Source organism: Pongo pygmaeus, chromosome 1 (genome assembly GCF_028885625.2).
Source record: "Pongo pygmaeus isolate AG05252 chromosome 1, NHGRI_mPonPyg2-v2.0_pri, whole genome shotgun sequence".
Lineage (NCBI taxonomy): Eukaryota > Metazoa > Chordata > Mammalia > Primates > Hominidae > Pongo > Pongo pygmaeus.
In genome coordinates, this window is record NC_072373.2 from 93,944,231 (window position 1) to 93,971,270 (window position 27,040).

At 51.4% G+C, this 27,040-nt stretch overlaps 1 protein-coding gene across 4 annotated transcripts; it reads left to right on the forward strand.

The window, feature by feature from the left end:
• Positions 1-859: 859 nt before the first annotated feature.
• On the forward strand, positions 860-26,839 carry LOC129011672 (protein CROC-4). Of its 4 annotated transcripts, none has more exons than XM_054446828.2 (6): positions 860-1,013; positions 1,495-1,667; positions 4,163-4,237; positions 16,322-16,421; positions 23,103-23,236; positions 26,490-26,839. In XM_054446828.2, the coding sequence occupies exons 1-6, from the start codon at positions 956-958 to the stop codon at positions 26,535-26,537; spliced, it is 588 nt and encodes a 195-aa protein (XP_054302803.1). In that variant the 5' UTR covers positions 860-955; the 3' UTR covers positions 26,538-26,839. The 4 variants fall into 4 exon arrangements, with proteins under 4 accessions (XP_054302803.1, XP_054302809.1, XP_054302816.1 ...); XM_054446834.2 differs by lacking the exon at positions 23,103-23,236 and adding an exon at positions 17,572-17,656 and having other exon boundaries at positions 864-1,013; XM_054446841.2 differs by lacking the exon at positions 23,103-23,236 and having other exon boundaries at positions 867-1,013.
• Positions 26,840-27,040: the final 201 nt, after the last annotated feature.

Consider the following 27,040-nt stretch of genomic DNA (forward strand, 5'->3'; position numbering starts at 1 on the left):
AGCTCCCTAGACAAGGAACTCAATGTCTTCCAGCCGGTGAGAAAGGAGCTAACGGGAGCCCTGGTCTAGAGAGAAGGGGGAGGGAAGGGGTGGGGAGATGGGGGGGGGTGCAAAATTAGTCTCAAAGGATCTTTATTTCTGAGCTAGTGAAGCAGATGTAATCAAGGGGAGAGCAAAATAATCATAATGGGAGGAATGGGGGAGGGGAAGCGGGGCTGGAATTGGGGGACTGGGCCAGGACAGGACTGAGAATTGGGGGGCAGAGAACATTGAGTGGGGAGAGTCTGTTGCCTTCTCTCACCCCTCTAAAGTCTCCCTGCTTTGAGGTGGGGAAAGAAGGACCCGGTATATAGACTCTGACCTTAGCCCTCAGAATCCCTCATTCAGAGCTTAGGGATCGCCAGGCCAGAAGGTGGCTGGGAAGGCACCAGGGAGAAGACAGCCTCTCCCGCCCCCAGTTGAGGGAGGTGGTGAAGAGAGGGGAGACTGAAAGCAGTGGGGGAGGGTGAGAGAGGGGAGCCAGCAGAGACTCAAGTGGCCTCCAGGTCTGTGGGACAAAAGTTGGAGGGAGATTTGTGTATGAGAGAGGAGGGGAGGGGGCCGTGGGGAAGGGGGGGCTTTGACAATGAACTTGAGACAAACTTCATTAGCATGCAGGCCTGCTGTCTGTCACGTCGAGCTCAGACCGAGTTCCCATGCAGACCAGGAAGAGTGGGAGGGAGAAAAAGGGAGGGGCTGAGGGTGGGGGTTAGAGAGAGAAAAGAGACCCGACCATTGTACCATTCTGGGCCCCAGCTTCCACCAAATATCGGGACCCCAGCCCTGGAAACCAACCCCCAAATTGCTCTCCCTCCTCTAGGAAAAAAATAATTTATCTCCCACTTTGACTCTGTGGTCCTACCCCTTCTCTTCTCTTGTCTAGACTTCCAAGTGCTGGCCTTCATCTCCCCGCAAGATGCTCCCCCCTCCAGCTCTCAGCCTTCATCTTCCTACTGTCACTGTCTCCTTCACAAGTAAGATCTGGATTTGTGATTAGTTAAGCTGACCGGGATAGGAGTTGAGGGGAGGCCTGGGAAGGGGGGCCTGGAATGCCCTGAGCCTTCAAATGGCAAACTGTGTCACCTTCCCATGACTCCTTATCAGCTCAGCGCCTCACCCTCCACACACCACTTAATCACTCTCTCAAGTTCCAAAGCGAATTAAAACTCGGAGACTAGGGACCGAGTCTTTCCATCACACCCTTTCTCTTGCTTCCCCTGGGGACGAGGGTGGCCTGGAGGAACAATAGCTTCCCTTAGCCCCTTCTTCCTGCCTCAGGTTAGAAAAGGCAGTAGGGGAGGTGGTAAGCAGAGTGGAGGTGACAAAGACCCCTGCCCACACAGGCATTGGAAGGAAGAAGGAGGGGCTTCGTCAGAGTGGGCTGTTATTTTGGTGGTGGTGGTGGTGGTAGTGTCTCCAGAGAGGGGCAGCACCCCCTTTTTGCTGCCTTTCCAGGGAGAGCAGCAAGAGAAAGAAAGAGAGAGGCAAGCGAAATTCCTGAATGGATAGACAGATGCTACGTCATCGGAGCTGCATCCTCCACTCCACAAGAGGCTAGGAGCTGGGGGGAGAGAGGCAGTCCAGCCGCAGGGGCCACCCGAACAGTCTGTCCTCCTCACAGAAGCCTGGTAAGTGCCCATTCGGGTCCAGGGAGGATCCCAGCCCCCTCAGACATCTAGGCTGGGAGTGGGAAGAGATCCCCTAAAATCAGTCAGGACGCCCTAACCTTCCTACTTTACCTACTGGCTAATGGAGGCTGGTGCAAAATCATCACAGAAAGAAAAGGCTAATGAAAGATTTAGGGGGGTCCCCAAAATGGATGAGGCATGTGTGTAGAGGTGGAGTTGGCATCAGGGCTCTCACCTCCAGCCTCCTGGGCACCTATCGCTGAGCCCAAGGCAGTGGCTCTGCCCACCCGCCCCAGAGTGGCTCCTGGTTCCCCTCCTTCCCCCAGCCCATGCAGGCTGGAGACAGCTCACTAAGTTTGTCAATGGGATTGTGGGGGGGCTTTAGGGTCACGGTGCTACTGATCCTATTAATCTGCCCCTCCCTTCTCTCCACCAGACATGGCCAACATCTTAATGCTTGCACCAGAGGAGAGGCAGGAAGGAAACTGTAGTGGAGATGGGAAGGAAGGGAAAAAATGGTTCTGTATTTGGACTCCTGACCTTGTTTCCTCGATCTGGCTCTTATTCCTTTCTGACCTAGGGACTTCAGCTTTTAGGGGAGGACAAAGTCTGAAGGACTTGGGCATGGGGGGAAAGGAGCCAGATGTCCCCCGATGAAAGAAAGGTGGAGACCAGAATTGGGAAAATCCAAAAACATTTTATAGGATTTAGATTAATTTAATCCCCCTTTCCCCTCTTTCCTATGAGCTGGCAGGTGGGAAAGGGGCTGAGTGGAACCTAAAGGCAAGTGAGGTGTCAGGGAAAATGCTTAGGTTCTAGAAGGGGAGAGAACCCTACCCCAGCCCTCTTCACACCCATCTAATGGAGGGTTTTTTGTTTGTGTGTGTGTGTGTGTGTGTGTGAGTGTGTGTGTGTTTTCCTGGAAGGCCAGGAGATATAGAAAGAAGGCACTTTTCCTGCCCCTAGTCCCCCACCCACACTGTGCTTTCTGGGAGACAAGATTGGGGCCATTGTGGGGTAGTGGAGGCTGGAGCGGAGCAGACTATTCCTGGAACCCCAGAGGCCAGATTGCTGGGCGAGGCTAAGGCTGCCAGCCATCATATGTGCACACACATGTTCCATGCCTGCTGGGCTGTGTTCTTCATCACCATGCTCCCCTAGGCATTGTGTATGCTTTGTCGGGGGGTGGCAGGGCAGAGATCAGTGATGAGGGGGATAACTGCCCCAGAGACCCCAGAACTCTCATCGATTAGGGTGGAGGGAGGAGCCAGAGGCCCCCTAACTGTCCTTATGTCTGTTTTCTAGCATGTCAGCAAATTGGTGTGGGGTGGGGGTAGCCCCTTCTTTGGTGTGAAGATAATTTCAGACTGAGACATCCCTTTATGAAATGGATGGGCTGGCAGAGCTGAGGCTGGGAGTCAAGTGAGTATTTGTGAGTGTTAGAAGTGGGGAGGGGGCATTCAAAGCTCCCCTCCTAGAAATCAGGCTTGGATGTAAGGCTTGTCCTTGCTCCCCAGCCCCCCTTTTTTCTGATTTCCTACGTTTAGGTAGGTTATCTTCCTGACTTAAAAAAATTAGTTGTGGAATTGAGTTTGAGATGGAAGAATTCACCAGCTTACCCCAACCCACACACAAACACAAACACATATAAGTGTAAAAATATTCATCACAGTATTTTAGGAGCTAGGTCACCTGTGGTATACATGCCACTCCCCCAAATCATAATTTAACCTGAAAGCCAAATTCTGGGAAGATAAGACTATAAAGTACTGAGACTGGGTTCATACCCAACGCTAATAAAAAATAAATGCTTTGTCTTCACACCTTTTGTGTATACGAAAAAGAGAGGGAGAAAATTGATCACTACAGGATCCTGAGAGATATACTTGGATAGGTGATAAGTAGATAGGTCACGACAGAGATGAGTGGAGAAAGCTAGAGAGATAACATGATTGAGAATATCATAAATGTGCATAACACTTTACAGTTTACACTGCGTTAGATCTAGACAGACAAAAATATATCCCTAACCCTAGCTCCTTCATTCTATCCTAAGCATGCTCTCCCATAGACCCCAGGCAGCAGGAATCTACAAGGAGATAATGTCCATTGGGCAGGAGATTACTTCCTTCGATTTAAGTCTAAGATCTCCACAGGCTGTTGGAACAGGGCCAAATCCCTGGGCCCAAAGGTTTTTGGATGGAGATGAGAGAGGTTGTGAGGATAAGGCTGGGTTCGAGTTGCCCAGGTGAGATGGAGCTGAGAGGCCCAGGCCAGAGGCCATGCCTGCATGTCTAGGCTTTTCTCATTATCCCCCTGTGCAGCCTCAAGCCTGGCGATTGAAGAGGGGAACATAGACTATCCGGGTCCTGAAGATGCAGGACTAGGAGAAAAGGAGTGGCTGAGAGAGTGATAGGAAGGCTGGGGGTCGTCGGGGAAAGAAGGCTGGACTTCTTCTCAAAGGACTTTAACCTTTGCATTCTCCTCCTTGACAGGAGCTGGGCATCCAGGAAGAAGCAGCCTCATTTGTTTTCTGGTGTCATCGTAGGTGGCCACCTATGGCTTTTGGGGTATTTATTTTCTTATTTATTGTTTCTGATGGTGGAGTGGGTGGGGGAAGAAAAGGAAAACTGGCCCTGTCTCACTTATGTTTTCTCCTGTTCTCTGTACCCCTCTACCCCCTCCCTGTCTCTTCCAGCTTTCGGCCCCTGATTTTGGTCTACTCCAATTGTAGAAAGACCTACATAGTCAATGATAGGCCACCCTGCTTCCAGTTCTGTGATAGAGAGGAAAGGCATTGGGGATACAGGGAACTCTTTCCCCTTCTCCCATGGGCTCCTGAGGGCAGAGTTGGAGGCCACTTGACCTTGGGGGAGATGATTGGTTGGAGAAGGGAACAGAGATACTTGTACGTGGGTGACAGAGGTGAGAAAGAAGAGGAGCATGGGTTATGGTAAATGGGGACCCAAGGAGCTTAAATAACTGTGAGTGGGTATGTATACAGCTGCAAGCATTGGGAGGTGGTACTGCTGGGAGTATCTGTGGATTTGTCATTGCATTGGTCTGAGTTGATAAGTTTGAGTATGTGTGCGTGTGTGTGTGTGCACGTGCGCTTGTGTGTATGTGTGTGTGCGTGTGTGTATGTGTATGTGTGTGCATGTGTGTGTGTGTGTGTGATGCGCAGCACCCTTGCATACTCATGCTTATGCCCCTTAAGGAGGCCATTTGCTGATGGTTGAGGGTCTTGTAGAAAGGACTCAGTCTGGATGAGCCAGCCAACCCTCTACCATCTCTGCCACCTTGTTCTTACCTCCCAGACACATAAGCTTCTCAGGCAAGTGAGCAACGTGTGGGCTCAAGAATAGAACTGGGAGCAGGCAAGGGAGGCAGTACTTACACAGGCCCAAGGAATTATCAAGCTGGCCCCTCAATAGAAGGAACATACCACTCTCGTGGGGAAGAAGTGTGACACCCTTAGGGACGATATCCTCCAGATTATTTCTCCATACCTCCTACCTTTTCTGCCCACATGAATAGATATTTTATATATTTTTTTTTCACACAGCCTCAGTATTTTTTATTGCTAATTCTTGCTTTTATTTGTGACTATCCCATAGACAATGCAGATTTCTATAGCAAAAAATGTATGATATTGTTCATAATGATGCACTTATAAGACAAATAAATATCTGAATCCACCCTCTCCCAAATGCAGCTTTCATCTGTGTCTTCAAGGCAAATTAATCTGGTAATTGGAACATAGAAAAAATATATGCTTTTTATTTAATTACCTGACTATTTCAAGAAAGTGCTTGACTGCCAAAATGTATTCTGGAACCTGAATTATAAAGATCCATCCAAGAGCTGCATCCAGAGAGCATAATTCGGGCCATGTTTTTCTCTACATGGGCCTCTTCAGGCACACAGACAATAGGTGGGCATCAGGGCTATAAGAGATGGGGGTGGGGAGGGGCACTGGCAAAAAATGCGGGCTCCTAGGCTAATCAAGACACTTAACAGACTCACATTAGCACCAGGGAATCGATGTGCTCTCCCCACAGTCCCCTAGAAATTCCCTGGAAGAACTCAGGGTGGGGTCTGCAGTCCATCGCTCTACAGAACACTCCAGCTGACTGTGCGGTATGCTGGAATCAGGGGACTACTCCAACTGAGACCTTCTCAGGGATACTGAAGCTGGTGGGCCAAGCCCAAAGGGCACCTAATGCACCCATTTTACTCCAGCTGTTATGCTCTTATAGGCCTGCTGTATCTAATTAGTAGAAAGGTCTCCTCTGGTCAAAGGAGTGATCAAATAGTTACGAACCCACAACACAATAGACACAACTCTCCCCTCTGCCTCCCCCACAGATCCCACAGAACACACAACTTACCAAGACCCTCACTCCCCATTGGTAATGCCCTCAATCTACCTGATGGCAAATGCAGACTTGCAGACATACTCACAGTACACAGATCTCTATTAATTGATCAATTACTGGGCACCCACTATGCTTTAGGCATAGTGTTAGCTACCATGGACAAGAATATGTGTGAAATTGCCCCTGCTCTGGAGAGACTGTCTCATTTTCCACCCTCCAAGTAGTTTCTTTTTTGAAACTGGAACAATGGTATACAAACCAATCCCAGTTAACATGATGGTGGGGAGTTTTCTGCTTCTTTCATGGCTGATAGCTCTTTCTCTATTGGAATAAAGACAGATGCCCTACTCACCTTTATCCTTGAGCAGGGGTGGTGGGAGACTGGGTTGTCAACCACACCCAGACAAAACCAAACAAAAAATTACTTCATTAGCAACCACGATAGAAATGGGGATTCTATGTGGGTACTGCCAGGACAATTTAGACTAATCACCGTTTTCCTTTGTTGGGGGTCTCTCCTCATTGTATTTGGACACTCTGTTTAGGCTGAATTACCTATGAAGAACCCAAAGCCTCATTAAGAGGCAGAGGGATCTTGCTCTTTATCAAGCTATTCGGAGAAATTTAGATATATTTTCAGAAGACATCTAAATATACCCATTTCCCTCTTTACCTTGGTTTTTTAGGAAGTCCAGCTGAGTCTGAATTTGACCAATAGAGGTGGAGAGGGGGAGCCTCCAATGGCCAAAAAAAAAAAACACCTTTCTGTTATCTCCCCACTCCAATAAAAATACAGCAGTGGCCGAAAGAGAAGGGAGGTTCATGCTGATTCCAGTTGCCTCTTGTGGCACTGTTTGGTCAGCCCAGGCCAGGATAAGGGATTGTGGTGATAAGCTTGGGCCCCACAGAGGGCAGAGGACTTGGTTGGAAATTGGTAACAGAGGAGAAAGGGGAGAGTTTTAGCTAGCAGAACAGCCCACTCTTCCTCACTGGCCCCAGCCTCCCAGGTGCTAGTGAGGGGAGGATGGATAGGGAGGAAGGTTTGCTTAAGGTGCTTTTAAGGGATCTTGTGGGAGGACAAATGGGGAGATATTTGTAGGGGGAGTTGGTAGTATGTTTGGAGAAGCATAGGCCCTAGCTAGAATTGCTGGAATGTCTGGAGGGTATTGGGGATCCTAGAAATGGGTATGGTGTGGTTTCATGAGAAATCTTTGAGGGGATTTATAGTCACAGAGGGGAATGGCTGGAAAACCTATAGTTTTTCCGGGGCGGATGGGGTGTGCATTTAGGGAATGCCTTTAGCAGCACACCAGGAGGTAAGTCTATCTGTGAGAATATTTGAGAGGGGTTCTGGGTTTTTTCGCAACTCTACTGCAGAGACAGGGACCCCAATGCTCTGCTCCCCGAGTGCTTCATTCTAAGCTGTAGGAGCACCTGCGAGGGGGCAGGAGGAAACAACATAGGGAGTGGACACCATCTCTGTCTCTTTCCTTCCCTCCTCATCATTGGCTGGTGTGTTCCCTGTTCTGGAGGGTGAAACAATTGACATTGTGGAAGCATCTAGAAAGCCTTTCCCTTGGGTAAGGGCCTTGAGACCCTGTGGCGACTGACAGAAGGAAAAAGCTATGCCAAGCCCAGCCTTGTGAGCACCCGGAGACCTGGGAAATTAGATTGTTTTCTTCAGCACCATATTATCATCCTGGTAGGGAAACACCCGGCTCACAGGCTTTATCTTATTCCAAACTGCCCCCCACCCTGCAGTCATGTTGCCAACATCAGTGGAAGCGATTATTCAGATATTCTCCAATCTTTGGGGGAAGCACCGAATTAAACCCACTGCCCACAGGCTTGCATCTGGCCAAGAACAGCTTTCAGGCTTGGCTTTGTCCTGGGCTGTGCAGACAGGCAGATAAAACAATCTGATGGGGCCTGATGACAAAACTGGTCATCCCCTGGAGCACGCCCCTGGTGGCCTAGTGTTCAAGGATCCCTGGTTATAGGAGCTGGCCCAGGTTAATCTGGCTGACAGGCTCCAGGTATCTGAGTCATAGTTTTTTTTTTTTTTTTTAGTAAGGCAGTGGAGAGTAGAGTGGGTAGAAGGGTGGGGTGGCTTGGGACCAGGAATTCGAACTGCTCCCTGGCAGAGCTCAGGTAGGAGCCCACAGCTCGTTCTTCCAGCTCTACTGGGCAGCGGGATTCGGATCCTGCCTGCCGCCCAGTATATACCTCTCAAGGTTGAGACTAGGCATTATTCAGCCCTGATTCCCAGCGCAGAGGCCGAGCCAGGAATGTCGCGCTGGGCCAAATAAGGAGCCAGGTCGGCAAAGTCCCAGACGGAACCTTGCTGGAGGGCGATCCTCCTCCCATAACCCCAGCTCTCCAGACACCTGGAGCTGGACCATGGACTAGAGGTCAGAGTCTCGCCATGTTGGGGAAGGGCAAGAAGGCGCTAGCAAGGGCCTCCATGGCTGGATGAAAATCTGTGGGTCTTGTCCCGGCTGATGCCAGCTGGAATCCTCACCCCAGCCTCCCCTACCTGTGACTTTGGTGCTGCGAACACATTCAAGAGATATTCCAATTTCTGCAAGGCAGAAAAGGAGGCTCAGCACCGCTCAACCCCCACATCTCCCTGTAGGAATCCCAAACTTCCAGGATCTTTCCCCTCATTGTTTTGGGCTGAAAACCAGCAAGACAGGTTCCTGCCCATTCCAAAAGGTTAGGATCACAGTCTGCTAAGGATCAGAACCCGAGAAGCACAAAGAATATTCTGATGGGAGGAGGCGGTAGGAGTAGAGTCTGCAGTCATCTGGTTCTTTCTGAGGGGCTTTCACCTGACCTCTTTTCCATCTTTGTGCCCTGGTGTTGGTGCAGCATACCTAGGACCAAAATGGAACATGTAGAACCTACAAAATGAGTGAGGTTGGAGATCAAAACCACAAATGGCAATGGATTGGAGGTGGCAGGCGGGTCTCGGGGGTGAGTGAGGCAGCAAGAGGCTGAGAATCAGCACAGAGACGTAGTAGTCCCCCGATCCCCATTCTCCAGTGGGGAGGGGCGCCCCAATTGCGCTCCCCGGCCGGCCGGGGAAGGGGGAGGGGCGGGGCCGGCGGGGAAGGAGCCGGTGACGTCAGACGCGGTAGAGCCAATCAGAGGATGGCCTGGGGAGGGAGTGTGAAAGGATGAATGAAAAGTCCGGAGCCGGAGCGCGCCGGGGCCAGAGCCGCGGCAGAGGCAGAGGAGGGAGCGAGGAGGTGAGACCCGCTCCACCCTGCTCGCCTAGGCTCGGCGGAGGCTAAGAGCAGGGCAGCCTCCTCTGTCCGGCGCCCGCTGAGCCCCGGCATCTGGAACTCAGGGCCCTGGCGCTCCAGGGACGGGAACTGGCCGGGAAGACCGCGCGGGAGAGCACGGATGGGCACCCTGGGCTCGATGTAAGTGGCCTGGCCAGCGTGGGGCACGAGGTGGGCGAGCGCCTCGGAATCCGGCGTGCCCCTGCGTCCGCCACGAGGGGCCGACCGAGCCCCCACCCTCTTCGGGGCTGCGGTTTCCCGTTCCTGATCGCACCCCCTTCCCACCCCTAGGGCACCGCTCGCCTCGAACCCCCGGCCATTTTCACAACCCTGGGTGATCTCTGGTCCTCTTTGCACAAAGCCGTTTATCCGGGGCTCTGCAGGGCCTGGGACTCTGGTCACCTGCCCTGTCGCCCTCTGCTTTCCTCCCCTCCGCCCCTCTCATGGGTACTCTCCCGGATCTCTTCCCGGGTGGGGTCTCTGCTGTTTCCTTCTCTCCTCGAGAGACTCGCTTGGGAGTCTCTGGGTCGCCCCCACCCGCCCCCCACAGGTTTTCCTCTCTCTTTGGGTCGCCGGGATTTCCCTGCTTCCTATTAGGACATCTCTGGGGTTTTTACCTCCAGGGTTTGGCTGCCCATTTCCCCTTTTAGTCGGCCTCTTGGATCCAGCTCTTTCCCCCACAAGGGCTCCGCTTCGCTTCCAACGCCTTTCTGAGTTGGCGATGTGGCCGGGCCGGCCCCGCGGCTCCCCATTTCCATCCCGCGCCAGGCTCGGGCTCCGCCGAAGGCAGGGCTCTGGTTGTCGGATGCGCCCTCAATCTTCCAGAGCAGGGCAGTGGAGACCCGGCGAGGCTGGGGAGGCCTCTGCCTGGGTCGCTGCGGTCTTCCCGGGTGGCACGAAAAGCCCGCGCGTCCCTTCCACCTGGGACCAGCGGAACTCCTGCTCCTGGTCCGAATGGGAGAGCGGGAAATGGGGCACCAGAAGCTTTTTGGGTCTGGGTCGGTGTCAACTCCCGGACTTCGACGCCACCGGTCATCGCGTCCTTTCCACGCCTTTTTCGGTCTCTGTCGTGTCTGTATCTCCGTGTCTGAGGTTTTTGTTGTTGTTTTGTCTCGGACTTCATTTCTCTCTTCACCCTCCCCCTCAACTCCACTCGTGTCCCTTCCCTCCTACTCCCGCTGACGGGCGACCGGGAAGCTGCGGAGGTGCTGGCGGCGGCGGCGGCCGGGAGGCTGCGTGGAAGAGGCGGCGACAGCAGCCAGGAGGCGGGGTTGGTTGTTATCTTTGGTTATCTAGCTGTATGAGTGGTGTGGAGTCTTCATAAAGCTAGATAACCGAAAGTAAAAATAACCCCATACACTGCGCAGAGGGGCCCGGGGAAAGCCGGTCTCACGGGCGGGAGGGGGAGGCTTGAGCGAGGGGCTAGAGCCGCGAGGACTGACCAGCACCAGAGGATACAAGAGGAGGAGAGAAACCTCACTGGTTCGGGCGACATTTCACCCCCCCAGCACCCCAGTCGGCACAGGTAGGAGTCTCAGTCCCATTTCACTTCAGCCAGGTGCCCTATTTTTCCCCCAGCAGAGTTGGAGGGGAATAAGGAAGCCTCATTGTGGTGCCCTCTGGTGGTCCCCGCTCAGGATGGGGCCTTTTCTGGCAGTCTGGGTCACTGCTTGGGAAGCTGATTCAAGGGAGAAATCAGTTGAAATCTAGCTGCAGGGTTATTCCGCCTCCCGGCCCAGGCCTCTCCCTCCAGCGCGAGCTGGTGAACAGTTTCCCACAGGCTGTCCACAGCTATGGCTGGGTGGGGGAGTTTGGAGGAAGTCACCTGAGAACACTGGTCTTTGCTTAAGTCGGCTCCTTAAAGCCATGTAGGGCTATCCAGCTTGGTTGGAAGATGAGAGTGTCTACGTGAAAATAGGAGATAGAACTGAAGGTGCTGAGGGTGGGAGGGTTGCTCAAAAATGTAAACAGGGTGGCAGAAGAACCTTTTGCCCAGTCTGGGTTCTAGGGCAGTGGAGTGCAGGGCAATCTCGGTTCCATTTCCGTTCACCTTCCTCCTTCCGACCCAGGACCTGAGGCCAATCTCTTTAAAAGATCCTTATGCTGCTTTGTCATTACTGACCAGAGGGGCTGAGTTGGGGCCTTTTAGGACACCCAACCTTCCCGCCCCATCTTCACTCTTGGAAATCATCTCCAAGAACAAATGGCCTCCAGAAGCTCTGAGGATCTCAAACACAAAGGAATTTGTAGCTTAGTATCTATGCTGCCCAGAGAAAGCAAAGAATTAGAGAGATTAATCAGGGCCTTTCCTAAAAGAATCCATTTATCTGGCTTGACCTAAATATTTTACGTGAAAGAGTGTTTAGGTGCAGTTGAAAGGATTATAGTCTAGAGTCACTTTGTGGAATAGAAGTCAACGTAGCCAAAGCTAGAAGTAGCTCTCTCTGCATTTACTACAGGTCTGCATCCCATACGCCGGCACCTGGCCTTCCCGGACACCGGGTAGGAAGGAGTAATAAGGGGGTGGAAGAACTGGACGAAATGACCTTGACTGACTCCAGTTTCCTGTGTAAATTTAACATTTCCTCCCAGGACCTGATTTTATAGCTAGAAGATAATGATTCAATTATATATTATGTGGGAGAAATATTGGAGAATCCAAACTCAAAAAAATTGTGCTTCAGGGAGCCTAGAATACATATGTCTTCTTCCTTTAGAGATTTACAGGAAGGCAAGATTAGTAGCCTCTTACTTTCTCAGCCATTTGGAATTTGGGTCTTCTGGGGGAGGGGCAGGTGGAGACTGGATTAGGGAGAAAGGGAGCAGGTTTTAGGCGAGGACTAATAATTCCTAACACTACTTCCTGGGCACTGGGCCTGCATCCCTTTCTTTGCTCTTTCAACATTGTGAGATAGTCATTATTAACCCCATTTTACTGATGAGGAACCACGGACTCAAATGAGTTGCTAATGTTACTCAGTGGTTTCCAATCCAGTGCTGTTTCTTTTCTTTTTTTTTTTTTTTTTTTTTTCTTTTGAGATTGAGTCTCACTCTGTTGCCAGGGTGGAGTGCAGTGATGTAATCTTGGCTCACTGCAACCTCCCCCTCCCGGGTTCAAACGATTCTCCTGCCTCAGCCTCCTGAGTAGCTGGGACTACAGGTGCGTACCACCATGCCCAGCTAATTTTTGTATTTTTTTTTAGTAGAGACGGGGTTTCACCATGTTGGCCAGTATGGTCTTGATCTCTTGATCTCTTGATCTCTTGATCTGCCCGCCTCGGCCTCCCAAAATGCTGGGTTTACAGGCATGAGCCATCCTGGCCGGCCTAACCCAACCCAGTGATTTTTCTACTGAACTTGCCTGTGGGAACAACTGGAGAGACAGTGAGGCAGGGAGGGTAAGACGGGGTTGAGCTGAGAAGGGAAGGCATGGGGCACAGGAGGGGGAAGGCGCACCAAGAGAAAAGCCCTGCCTGTGAGCAGGACCTGGGAGCTGGGATGAGAGAAGAAGCACCAAGAAAGATAGGATTCCTTTAAAAACAAACAAACAACAATAACAAAAGCCTTTCATGTAGCTTGTTGGAAATGTGTATTTGGGATCCACTGAGGCTCATTCACATGAGACTTAGAACCTGTATCAGTAACCACAATGGGTTTACATTATTATTGTTGTCTCCTATTAGTGCATTTGACCTACCTCAGGATATCCAAAGGAGAACAGAGGGAAGTGGGGGGTTGAGAACTGACACCCTACAACACCAGCACCTCAGTGGAAAGGAGGAATAGAGCCCAAGAGGGATGTGGGGGTGAGGGTTTGTGTCTGCCTTATGTGAGCATATGGTGTGTGCATGTGGGTGTGTGGGTGGGGTTGTCAGGAGAGTGATGGGTGACTGTGTTTGTGAGCTGTGTGTGTCTGCTTTATGAGGGTGAGAAGCTGAGTGGTGTGTGACCTGGTGTGAGGTTGGATGTATGTGTTTCCATGGTGGGTGGGAAGCTCGGTCGTGACATTAGGGACACCTGGCTATGTATAAGTATAAATCCATTCTAGGAACAGAGACTTTTAGATTTGGAAGGAGGTTACCAAATGCAGACATCACGGTGACACTGCTGAGTTCTCCCCACCCCCTCTGTACCAGATCGCATCTCCTCCAACTGAACCCCACAGGAGAACTGTGGGACTGGGGTGCAGGGAAGCTGCGTTAAAAGGGGCTCAGAAAGGCCTCACCAGAGTTAACAGTTAGGAAATTTCCTCTCTTGTATAATCACACCTCTGCCTGTGTCTAAGAATTTTCAGTTCTATTCTTTAGATACTGCTACATCTACTATTTTTACTGGAAACCAAATTCTAAGCTGGTTTCTTTATTCATTTCTCTCCTCAGCCCCTCACTTTAATACCCTCCTATTGAATTCTAGGTCCAGGAAGCCAAAGGCAATTTTCTCTCAAATATTTGACCCAAGTGTTGCATTATCAGCCACACCCTCACTCTTGGACAAATTCTCCTCCCACCCAATTCCAGGCATGGAAAGGGTTTTGTTGATAAGTTCTTACAGTCACAGGAATCATCCTAGTCAGCAAGCTGTGGGAGAGACAGAAATAGAAACAGCAAATTTGACCAAACCAAGGTCCATGTTTGGGTGTTTTCATTTATCAAGCACACAAATCTCTGAGCCTCAATTCAGATATTTGTATAATCAGGATAAGAAACCCTTAGGATTATTGTGTGCAGAAAATGAAGAATTCTATCTAAAAGATCGTATACTATGTTATGACACTCATGGTTAAAGGGTAATTCTTAGATTGCAGAAAGGTTAAAGGCTACAGTTTGGAAAGAGTGATAGCATATGATTGGTTTCAGAATGTAAAAAGGGCAGCTCTCTGGCATGTTCCTGACTGAGGATCTCATAACATTTAACTTGAGGAACTTCCTCCTTTTCCAGCTTTCGGAGTCAAGGTGAGACTCCTGGGGACCTAGGTAGGAAGTAACTGAAGACTTGGGAGAGGAGGCACAGTCCTTGGGAAGCCTGATAAAGGGAAGAGGTTGGAGTCCACGTGGCAGAATGGCCATTGTTTTCTTTCTCCTTAACGGATATTAAAACTTATTGGTAAGAGCACTTAGGATGGGTAAACTGACTTACATAGATAAATACAGCATGTGTAAATGATAATTTCAAGTTTATGCCATTAAGCTCCTGGATTCTAAGTAACTAAAAACACAGTTTATTAAATTAAAGGACAAGTTAGGTAGTGGCTATAATTAACAAATCCTATAGAGACCTGCCTATCAGCATGCAGACTTGTCTTCATAATTGAGTGACTTTAAGAAGGGATGTCTTCTCTCCCTTTGCCTCACAAACCAACATCCCCCCAGTCCCCAGTGCGATTCCTAAGGTTGGTAACCCACCGGACATGCATGGGCCCCTATGTCTGAAAATCTTTCTTGAAGTCTGCACGTTCAAGGTTTGAAAGTTGGGATCTGGTTATTTATTTTTTCACCTTCCTTCACTCCAATGTTCTGGGTATGGATTGACATTCCCACCTCCCTTCCTTTGCTATTCGGACCTCAGAGATCTTGAGGGGTGAGTATGTCTCATCCAGAGACAGGGCGTGGTGACTTCCCTAGGAGATCATGAGTTTAGGTTAATGCTTTAAAATCACTGGAGGGAAGGAGCAGACAAAACTATAAAAACATTCTTGGGGCTTTGAGGAGAATGAGGAGCAGAGTTATGGAAGGAAGGGTGGGTGGGTGTATATTTAGATAGGAGAGAGAAGGGGAAAAGGGGAACCCCCTCCTTGCCACTCAGGCTCTCCCAGGGCCGAAGTGACACCCCCTCCTCCTCCTGCCCTAATCCCCCCATTAAGGCAGCTCTGAGTTTGTTATGACAGCGGCTGAAGGCTGCTGAATTGCTGTTTGCTGTGTCTGCTAATTGGACTGAAGGGTTGGAGTCTGGACACTGAAAGGGACCATTGTTGCTGTTTACCTTCTACAGCCGCCTCCCTGGGGACCCTCTGGGTAAAGGGGAGCAGCAGCACCCCCTTAGGGTCATTGCACCCATTTCCTGCACAAGGGACTGCGGTGGGGAGACAGTTTGTCTCATTGCCTTGGGGTGGTTTGAGCTTCTACAGCACAGAGGAGACAAGCCAACACCTGAGCCAGTCTCATCTCCAGGCCAGGCCTAGGGGCCATCCAGGAGCTCCCAGGAAAGAGGAGTTACATGCTTGTCTTTATCCTTTTTATTCATTCCCTTCTTCTTTAGGGATCTTTGCTTTGCCTCTTCCTCCAGCTAATCAGGCTTCACCCCTGCCCCTTTTCTGACCTGCTTTCTTCTAGGTTAGTGATTCTCAACTTGGTTATGCACTGAATCACCTGGGGAGCTTTTAAAAAATGTTGATGTTTGTGCCCAGCCCCAGACCCATGAAGTCAGGGTATGTGGAAATGATGCCTAGGCATCATTATTATTTAATGTGCACCTGAGGTTATGAACCACTGATGTAGGCTCACCTCTCCACCTGGGAAACACATACACACACGTATGCATGTACCCACATGCCTGTGTATGTGTACACGTGCACACACAAACACACCCCGGCCTTTCCCCGCCTCTCCTCCCAAACTCCTGATATCTATAATACTATCGGACAGGTTGTATGTCTTTTAAATTATTATTACTAAATTCCTTGTAGGAGCCTTAGCATTTAGAATGGAATTTAGAGGTCTGTACTTTATCTCCCACCTCAATCTGAGCTCTTCCCCAAGGGGAGGGACTATGATTCCACCTCCCTGTGGATGTCCAAATAGGATCTAGAGGAAGACTGAGCTAAATTATCAGAGATTCAATGACTTTTGTGCTCTTCCTTCCTCAAAGTAATATTGGCAATTTGGAGGTCTTCAGAGAGGAGAAACTTTCAGAGAGGAGAAACTTTCTTCAGGTATCATCTTTCCCTTTTCTTACTGTTTCCAAATGTTTTTGCTTCTTCTCTTCCCTTTAGCTTCTCACCTGGGGCGGGTGGGTGCTGCACTACCCTCTCACCCTCCTTCCTCCGTGTGGACGACAGAGCCACATCCAGCACCACGGACAGCTCCCGGGCGGTGAGTGAAATGGCTGTGCTGACCCCCTTTGAGAGGGTTAGGAGGGACCCTCCTGTCTGTACAGTCAGCTATCAAAGACTCTAAATTTTTGAATCTGTGGGAATTGTTTGCAGTCAGCTTTGGAGTCTCAGGGAGAGGCAAAGGCTGAGGGAAGTTGGCATTCCTGTCTCCGGGCAATTGAGTTTGTCTTCATGTTGGGGAGTCTGAATAAGAAGGGCTGCTCCAGTAGTAGGAAGAATGAAGGTTATATTTCAAGAATGATTTATACCCTCTAGATACGGAAGGTATAGATCAGGTAGAGCTGAAATGAGCCTTAGATATCATCATTCCTATATTCTTCGTTTTACAGATCCCATGGGAGTAGAAGAGGTGTGAGCAGGTTGCCCAGCTGGTTAGCGGAAATGCCAAGATTCAGGCTCCTGAATTTCAGCCTGGCCCTTTTTATCTGTCTGATACCTCCTTTAGGAGTCTCTCTGCCTGAGTTGGGTGGAGCGGGCCTGCTGCTGTTTGGGGGAGTTTGCAGGTTGCCCATATGCAAAAAAGGACAGGATGCATGACTGGGCATGTGAGGTGTTCAGGAAAACCAGGAAAAGGTGGAACAGACTGCTACCTCTGTCTGAAGTTGTTTGGAGGGAAGGCCTCTGGGACAGGGCATACCTAGCAGTAGCTGGCAAGCCCATGGGAGAAAAGGCAAGGGGGCAACCATCTGCCAGGACACAGAGGCCAGTGGATGGCCACAAGGAGTCTCCAGAGGCCAGCGGGAGTCATGCAAACTGGAACAGGGCCTGGGAAAGGCCCTTCTGTGTGCCCAGGCCTGCTTCCCCAACACCGTGAGCCTAGAAACAAAGGGGCCATTCTCTCTAGGATTTGATGCTGCCATCTCCGGCTGGCAGTGCCAGGTGGTGGGGGCATCAGGGGGTGTCAATCCATTATCCCCCCCCAACTCCTAGGTCCTCTGAGGCTGGATGTTGGGGAGGTGGGTGTTCTATGCTATGTTGCCATGGCAACCGCCCCCCCCACAAAGTACAAAGAGAGACAGCTTTCACCCCTACCCCCAGGAAGAACCTGGGTCTGGCTGGGAATCTTCCCTTGAGAATCTTCCTTTCTGATGCACAAGCCATGGCATGCATAAGCGTCACCCTCTTTTCAGCACTGGAAGCTGAGGGTTCTGACAGCGGCAGGCCACATAGGCAACGAAGCTGGTGCATGCAGTGTCTCTGGTCAAGGTTATGCAAGTGAGTACCAGCCCCTTATACTTAACCCCCTCTCTTCCCAAGCTCGCCTGCCCCTCACCTACCACAGCCAAGGACATCCCAGGCCTTCTCAGCTGAAGCGATGGAGCCTTGACCTTCTACTCTTTCCCAGTAGTGAGGGACACCCGGCTACCTCCAGCAAACCTCCAGGCTGTGGGAACAGAGAAGAGGAGGGGGCCATTCCTGCCACCCTCCATCTGCACCCTCCGCCATTACTCATTAGGCATTCTGCCCCCTCCTTCCGCTCGTTAAGCCTGATTTGCATATATTTGCATAATACAGTTCATTTGCATTCCAGGAGGCTCATGGTAGAAGCCAGGAAAAAAGGGGAGGGGGGCTGGAGAAGAGAAAAAGGGGGAGAGATTTTGTTTTCATCAAAGTGTTGGGGGAGGGACTAATGGGAGGTGGCAGGAAGAGGACAGAAATAAAAACTTACACTACTTTCTTTCTTCCTTTCTGCCCTCCCTCCCTGAGCTGGACTCAAATGCCAAAGAGAGATGCCAAGGGGCCAGCTTTTCTGTCCTTTTTTGTCTTGCTTCCTCCGGCCTTGGCTCCCCAGCCTGGCCCCCCACCTTGTTGGGCTGAGGCTTCAGAAAGAAAGAGGCAGGGGTAGGAGGCAAGGCTGTGGGAACGGAAGTGGAGGGTGAGGGAGGCCGCCATCTTAGGTAACTGGCGCCTGTAAGATGGATGCCTGACCAGGTGTGCACTGAAAGCCTCCCTTGGTTGGTGGACATGGAAGAGACTGAGGCAATAAGAAGGACTTCCTGGCTGACCAGAAATACTGTTGAATTTTCCTGTTAATGGAATTAGGAAGAGAGGATGGAGAGAGAAGGAAGGAGGGAGAGACCAGGAATGGCGGCCCCCAGAAGAAATGTAAGGTTGAGCACAGGAGCAGGAGTGGTAAAGAGGCCTCAGCACTGGGCTTAGTTCCCAGACTACTTAGAGGACTGTGGGTAATAAGGAAAGTACTGGAGGAATCAGAATGGGGGAATATCAGCATGAGGAGAGAGAGAGTAAGATGTGGCCAGGCAGTATCATCTGCTAGTTTGAGGGTCTCTCTGGGGCCTGTGAAAGGTGACTGTGTACTTGAAGTGATGCTCCACCTTCTCTCCTCAGCCCAGCACTCTGGTTTCCATCTTTGTAACTCTGGTAAAACTGCACCCGCTCAGAGGCCACTCACAGCCTCCTCAACAAAGACCACTGGCCCTTCCCAAGCCCAGTCCTCCTTGACCTGTATGGAAAATTTTATGCTATTTTCTCAGTCTTTTCCTTTGGCCTTCTGTTCTTCTGTTACATCCATGATCATCTGTTCTTGGTTCCATTCATTCAGTCCTCCGGATGGATCAGTTCCTTAACTAGAAGTGGTCCCCAGGTTCTGCTGGTAGCTTGTTTTCTCTTCCTTCTCACTCTTCTCACTCCACTTTTATCACTTCAGCCATCACCTGAAGTTATAAATTCTCCAGCGTTTCGTTTTTCTTTTCTTTTCTTTTCCTCTCTCTCTCTCTATTCTTTCTTTCTTTTTTTTTTTTTTTTTTGACAGAGTCTTGCTCTGTCACCCAGGCTGGAGTGCAATGGCACAATCTCAGCTCACTGCAACCTCTGCCTCCCGGGTTCAAGCGACTCTTCTGCCTCAGCCTCCTGAGTAGCTGGGATTACAGGCGCCCTCCACCACGCCCAACTAATTTTTTGTATTTTTTGTAGAGACGGGGCTTCACAGTGTTAGCCAGGATGGTCTCAATCTCTTGATCTTGTGATCCGCCTGCCTCGGCCTCCCAAAGTACTGGGATTATAGGCGTGAGCCACCGCGCCGGGCCTAGTCTGGACCTCTTTTAAAATCCAAATTTGCACCCCCAACTGCCAGCTGCCACCTGTGGTCCTGCCACTTGTCCCCAGTTCAGGGATTGGAACGTACATCTGCCTCGCCAAGCCTGGATCACATGCCTAGACTCTAGCTGCAAGGATAGCCCAGAAAGTACCTGTGTTTTTAGCTTCTGTAGTGGCATAGAAGTACAACCTCCCACCAAAACCCAGGAGGTGGTCCAGTTCCCAGGAAGTTCAGATGCTCCCTCCGCATTGTGCTTCTGCTGCCTTACCTCTATCGGTGGCCTCATTAAACTCCTAGGCCCCCAGGTTCAACTCCTGAACATTTTCCTGGACTTGTCCCCACATCCAAATCGGCCACATCAAAACCCATCACTTCTTCCTGTGTAGCACCTCTCTCATCCATTCCCTTCCCTCCAGTACCCCTGCCTCCATGTCAGTGCATTCATTCAGCAGGCACTGAGGGTCTCCTGTGTGCCAGGAGCTATGCTCAAGGGGAGCGTGGAATACAACGCTGCTCTGAGGAACTGGCAGTCTACTGGGTGAGGCAGACACATGAATGATTAGAAGACGGTCTGGAAAGCATTGTCCTGCAGACCTGCAAAAAGTGCTGTGGAGGCATGGGGAAGGGAGCCAGGGGCCACCTCAGGGAGCTCAGGAAGGCTTCCTGGAAGACGCCAAGAGATAAGCGATACAAGATAAACAGGCATTTGGCAGTCTACAGAGTCTGGGGAGGTAGGTGGTGGACAGTCCACAGCATTAGAGAAGGCAAGGAGGTAAGGAAGAGCAGGGTATGTTTGGGGACTAGCATGGCCATCTCAGGGAGTCTGCTGGGAGGAGAAGGGAAACAGAGGTAGGAGTTCCCCTGTAAAGCGCCTTATGTGCTATACCAGGGAGGCTGGGGCAGTTAGCTGACAGCCTCAGAGGTGCCAGGTGTAGGGCATGGCTGGAAAGCAACACATAACCACTCCTAGGAGGGATGGGGACTCCTGCATCTGGCTGTCCACTGAGCCAGACATTTAACTGGCTCTCAGCTAGTTCCAAACAAATGAAGGACATATGAAAGACCTGGAAGCCACTTGAGGAAGGGATGTCTCTACTACCCACCTTCAGAATCCCTCCTTCCCCCCCGACATGGGGGGGCAGCAAGCTCATGGGAGCTTTCTGGGGAGAGATGTGGAGAAGCAGAAGTTGGTGTCCCTCAGCACAATGAGCACCCCGAGGTCAGGGCAGGGGGATGGGCTGCTGGGGGTTGGGGGACGGGGATACTGGCTCTGACTTTGTGGGGCAACAAGCTAGTCTCTGAGCTCTCTTATGAAAAAAAAGGAAGGGAGGGAGGGAGGGCTGGCCGGGCGCAGTGGCCCAAGCCTGTAATCTCAGCACTTTGGGAGGCCAAGACAGGTGGATCGCCTGAGGTCAGGAGTTCGAGACCAGCCTGGCCAACATGGTGAAACCCTGTCTCTACTAAAAATACAAGAACTAGCCAGGCATGGTGGCCCATGCCTGTAATCCCAGCTATTCAGGAGGCTGAGGCAGGAGAATCACTTGAACCTGGGAGGCAGAGGTTGCAGTGAGCTGAAATCGGGCCACTGCCCTCCAGTCTGGGCACCAGAGCAAGACTCTGTCTCAAAAAAAAAAAAAGAAAGAAAGAAAGAAAAAAAAGAAAGGTTCAGTGGTCAGGGCTGTGTGACTCAGGGGGCTAGAGCAAAGCAGCAAAGAAGGGGCTCAGTCCTGGAACCCTCCTGAGGGAGGGAGTTGGGGGTGAGGTAGTAGCCAGGGCCAAGGCTCCGAGGGAATTCTTCCTCAAGAAAGGGGATGAGAGGCTGGAGAGGCAGATGGGAAGATGGTGAGGCTGCTGCTGGCTGCTGGGCGGAATGTAAGTGGGGGTGCCCACCACCGCCCATCCCCCAGGCCCAGCTTGTGCACAAAGACTTCTCTGTGAGTGGCCATGGAAGTGGCCCTGTCAGGTGAGGGGGCTTAGCTCCCAGAGAGTGGGGTGGAATGGGGCTGGAGGAAGGGAGGGCTGAGAGGTAGCCGCAGGCTTTAACCAGGTCTGGACAGGAAGGAGAGAGAAGCTGAAACCAGGCCAGGGTCTCACGGTGAGGCCGTTCATGGTCTGGTGCAGCTGTCCCCAGGATGGGCTCCTCTCCATCATCCAACCAGGGCCCCAGGGCCCCAGCACCAAGGCCCTGACCTGCCCCTGCCTTCTCCCCATGTCTTCCCGGCTATAACTCCTGATCCTGCCAGGCCTCTCCAGCCTTCCCTCCGTTGCTCATACATGCTGTCTCCTGACGCTCTGGGGACTGACCCCGCTCTTGGGACTGACCCTGCTTGAGCTTCTCTCATCTTCCCAGCATGGGGTCTCTTTCCAGCTCCTGCACAGTGCTCCCACTCCAGGGAGGGCTGTGTTGAGAGGGTAGAGAGACAAGATTGACCAGAACTAAAAAGGAGTCCCAAGGCCACCCCAGTCTCCACACCCACTCTTGCCTTCCCCAGGAGAGGCTCCTCTCGTGGCCTGGCCTCAGTGTCCCTTACTGCTAATCAGCAATGTGTAGAGACCTTTCTCCCATCCCCCCACCTCCAAGCCCTTGTTGGGCACACTGCACACTGGCTTTTTTTTTTTTTTTTTTGGAGACGGAGTCTTGTTCTGTCACCCAGGCTGGAGTGCAGTGGCGCTATCTCAGCTCACTGCAACCTCTGCCTCCCAGGTTCAAGAGATTCTCCTGCCTCAGCCTCCAGAGTAGCTGGGATTACAGGTGCCTGCCACCACGCCCGGCTAATTTTTGTAATTTTAGTAGAGACAGGATTTTGCCATGTTGGCCAGGCTGGTCTCGAACTCCTGACCTCAAGTGATCTGCCCACCTTGGCTTCCCAAAGTGCTGGGATTACAGGTGTGAGCCACTGTGCGCGGACTGCACTGGCCCTTCTAGTGAATGTTTGGGTTCAGGGTGCACGAAGCAGCAGAATGCTGGCGGACACCACCTCAGCTTGCAGGCTGCTCCGGGTTTGATAGTCAGTGAGGCTTTGTCCATAGGAAGGACAGCAAAAGAAGGAGCTTTTGGTTTTTGACTCTGGAATTGGACAGGCTGGTCAGGATACAAATTCTGGCTTCCCCCACTTACTAGCTGGGTGACCTTAGGCAAGTCCCTTCATGTCTTTGGACCCTAACTGCCTTCCTTAGTTATCCTGAAGATCAAATGGGGGATGGGAATGAATGTTTTCTAAGGCTGTGTGCAGATGTTTAGTGTTAAATGCTAAGTGCAGAGGGACACAGTTATGGGGCCATTGAGGTAGGTGGGGGCAATCAAGGAAGGCCTCCTGGGTTGTGAGGGCCGTGGATCACTGGGTGCAGTCCATAACGGAGGCCTGACTGAGAAATGGGGCTGGGCTCCATGGCTGGGGCTTTTGTGGTCTGAAGGAGGTGAGCATCTTGCTGAGGCTGTTTCGAGAGGGACCCGTTGTTAACAATTAGGAGGTGAACTCCACGACGGCAGCTTCTTTTATCCACTGGCCAGGTGTGAATGCCGCCCAGCATACCAGGAGGAGGGGATAGGTAGGGTGCAGCTCTGCCACATTGCCCCTAACCTGCCCTGCTCCCTCCCTGCAGCCTTCATCTCCTCGTCCTCCAGGCAGCACAAGCCATTGTGGAATCTCCACCGGGTGTACAGAATGGTGCCTCTGCGTCCTGCCACTCAGGACCTCTCGAGTCCCCAATGTGATGACTCCTCAGCATCATCAGGAGTGAGCGTAATTCAGACCTATTTAGATCCGTCAGCCCACGGGCCAGGGGGACCTTGAGCAGGACAGTCTTTTGTCTCCAAGCAGTCATTCCTTGTTATACAAGCAAGAGTCAGGAGGAGGAATGGTTTTGGCATCATCCCCCACAGACAGCAATGGGGCCTTTAGGCCTGGAAGGAAGGACCAGGCTGAGGCTGGCATATGGAGGTTGAGCCCTGGGCACGGGGCATCAGCTTCACCCGGCTGGGGATGCCTTCTGCTGGGTTTGTCCATCTGGCACCAGCTGGCTTCCCAGCACCGCCCCCACAACCAACCAGACTCCTTCTTCTGCTGTTGCCATGACAATTGGCTGCCATATTGTACCTCAGAGCACTAGCTCCTATCTGGATTTTCCCGTGGGGTTCCTAGAGGGTGGGAGATGGGTCTCCAGGGATTTATTCCTTTCTCCTGATATCTATCCAATAAAAATTCATAATAACATATGATTTTTTTTAATAGCCTAAGTGGAGGATTACTATATGTCAGGCTCTGTGCCAGACACTCTCTACATGTTATTTAATATGGCTAAGAAAGAATTAATGAGATAGAATTCAAGAGGTTCCCATCCAGTTTCCTGCTACTACGACAGACTTTTCCTCTCCCCAACCAGGAAATTCCATGATCTTGCTTATTCCTGTCTTGGGAAGTCCTTCTCCATGTCTAACCAAGATCTATATGGCTATAGCACCAGCTCTTTGGCTCTCGGCTTGGCGTGGCTGAGTTGGGAGGTAAGGAAGGAATGCCACCTAGCTTTAGTGACTTCATAAAGGTTCCTGGACTCCAGCTATTAGAATAGGAAAACTGAGACTTGCCTAGCTTGGTGAGAGGTCTGAGTGCCCCTTAAAGACTTGGGAGCCCCCACCCAAACCTTTTGTTTACAGAAGAGGAGTAAATGCCACAGAATGCTTTGAAATTTCCCCCTCTGTGCCCCATCAGCACCCCAGAAAGAGGAGCCGGAGACCATGGAATAGCGGTAGTCTCCCAGGCCCTCTGGGCTCCCCCTTTGGAAGCCAGTCTCCCAGCTCCTGCCTTGGGGGGAACGTTCCAACAGGGTCTCAGAGACATCCTGGGATAATGAGGGTCCCCTCCTTCTGGAGCCCAACTGGAAGGCAGAGAATGGTCACTTTGACCTCGAGGGGCATCTATAAGGGGCACTAAGCAGATGCCAGATTTGCTGAGGAAATCCTGAATGAGGAGCATGTGGGGAGAAAAAGGAGGCCATTCTCAACTGAGGAAGGGTGGGCTGGGAGGGAGGGGCCAGGGATAATTTATGATATCGTTGTTCCCCCGCCCCACTTACTTCCCAGCCCTCTGCTACTGTACCGTTGCTAGGAGAGCCTGGCTCTGTCTGGGGCTGGGAGGGTGTAACAAGCGGGAGGCTGTTCCATCTGCACTCCTCCTCCCCCACCCAGGGGAGGGCACCGCATGGAGCTGCATCCACCACCCCTTCCCAGGCCCTGACAGACACCAGTCTCTTCTGTCATTCCCCCAAATCTAGCCACTCAAGGGATAATAGGAGTCCCAGGTGGGCTGAGGATCTAGAACAAGGAATGGGCAAGAGAGCATGGAAGGAGACACACTGGCAGACTTAGAGGGGCACTGAGGAACAGCCAGCCCACCTTGAGACCTGGGAGCCAGCCCGGGTCAGGAAGAGGGCCAGAGGGGGTCAGGGAAACAGGCCTGGCAGAGCTCAGGTTTGGAGAAAACAGTCTTTACATTTGAGGGGCTCCTGATATGATGGGCAAGGCAGACCTCTCATCCCCACTCCTCCATACTGTCAAGATCCAGGTTGGAGAGCTGGCAAAGGTAGGGGGAGGAGGAGCTGGGGAAGGGAGGAGGGAGGTGAGCTGGGAGAGGCTGCGGAGAGTCTAGGAAGAAGAAAGGCCACACTGGTCTGAGTGGAGCTGGGCCATGCAGGGCCGTGGCCGAGATCCCCTCCTCTTTCTGAAACTCTCTTCTCAGATCTTAAGGCTGTTGGAGAAGTCAAGGGAGGTGAACTTTGGGGGTTTCCAAAGCTGCTGGCTCCCAACCCTGGATGGGACAGGAAAGGAAGGCTGTGCCCACAGCTGTGCCTGACACCTGATTCCTGTGCAGCCCCTGCTGGGTTTATTTGCCTTTCCTGGACATACCTTCCCCACCCCAGGAAGGAAGGAGCTGACCCTGATTTGTGCCCATTTGGTTGTGTAAGCCCTTTCATAGCCATTATCTCAGCTAATCTTCCCAACAGCCCTGAAAACCGGGTGACATTGTCCCCACTTTATGAAGGAGGAATCAAAGCTTCAGGAAGGCTAAGATACTTTCCCAGAGTCACAGGACTGGTAAATTGGGCTGGGCTTCAAGTGGGGCTTCGTAGACCCCAAAGCATATGTCCCCTTCCTCCCCTGTGCTGACTTTGGAAACACAAATGGAGGGACTGAGAGAAGAGAGGATCAGATAGGCAGGTGGAATTCTTGGCGTGTTCTCCAGTGTAGGGGTAAAGTCTGAGGGATGATAAACATCTTGCAGGTTGAAGACAGGATTAGAGAAGAGGCCATGGGAGCTGTGAAAGTGACCCAAAGTCTTCCAGGCTGGTACTTAGCCCAAATGCATCCTGCACCCTGCCTTCCTGAAGCAAGTCCCCTGGGCTCTCTGCCTAATCTCTCCCGTTCTTGGGATCTGGGTTTACGCCTTAGGCATTTCCCTCACCCCCCATTGCCTTGGATGGAGCACCTGGAAGAGGTGGAAGAGGTGCCTAGACTCAAGCCACTGTCATGGTGGATCCCTTTGTGATGACCCCTTCCCTAGCTCCTCACCTTGCCTGATGGAAGTGAGCTGCTTCCAAGATGGCTGGAAGTTTGTCCTCTGCCTCCTCCTAAAGTCTCCATCTGAAGTGTATTTTTTGGCTGGGCGTGGTGGCTCACGCCTGTAATTCCAACACTCTGGGAGGCCGAGGCAGGTGGATCACTTGAGGTCAGGAGTTCAAGACCAGCCTGGCCACATGGCTAAATCCTGTGTCTTCTAAAAATACAAAATTTAGCCGGGTGTGATGGCGTGCACCTGTAATCCCAGCTACTCAGAGGCTGAGGTACAAGAATTGCTTGAACCTAGGAGGCAGAGGTTGCAGTGAGCCGAGATCATGCCACTGCACTCCAGCCTGGGTGACAGAGTGAGATTCCATCTAAAAAAAAAAAAAAAAAAAAAAGTGTTTTTCTTTACGCTTGACAATTTTTCTTTTCAGACCAAAAAGAAGAATGTACTTCATCCGGTTGGGCTGGATTCCCTCTGATAAGCCTTCCCAGTTGACTGAAAGATGAGGCTAGGCTCTAGCAAGTTAAAGTCGAACCAGCTCCTTCAAGAAGCTTTGAGCAGAATGAAGTGGGGAGGACCCAGCTTCTGGCCCAGGAAGTCCACTGTACCTGGAGCCATCTGGGATAAGACTTTGACCCATGACTCCCATATCCACAACCTGTCCATCCTGGCCCATCCCAGTTTATCCTGTATCATTTGAGCTGGGGTTCCCACATCCTCTGAGATGGAAGTCCCATCTCAAGTCTTCAATAAAGACTCTTGAATATTGAATCACATTAATAGTGGTAGTGGAATTACCTGGACAGGGTTGGAAGGGGAGGGGCTGCAAGAGAGGGGGCAATACTGGGCTGCCTCCAACACAGATCTGTGATACAGAAGCCAACCTTGCAGCAGAAGTGGGGGAGCCTCTAATACCAGAACTCCTACCTGGTAGGGGATGGGGCGGTGAGTGAAGATCTTGGCTGCTTCCACCGCCCTCAG

What these genes read in the sequence shown, in the direction of transcription:
- LOC129011672 (XM_054446828.2), top strand. Translation starts at nt 956, where the DNA reads ATGCTCCCCCCTCCAGCTCTCAGCCTTCATCTTCCTACTGTCACTGTC. An exon ending in GTCCTCCTCACAGAAGCCTG is followed by an intron (nt 1,668 to 4,162) that starts GTAAGTGCCCAT and finishes CCTCCTTGACAG; the next exon opens with GAGCTGGGCATCCAGGAAGA. An exon ending in CCACGGACAGCTCCCGGGCG is followed by an intron (nt 16,422 to 23,102) that starts GTGAGTGAAATG and finishes CCCTCCCTGCAG; the next exon opens with CCTTCATCTCCTCGTCCTCC.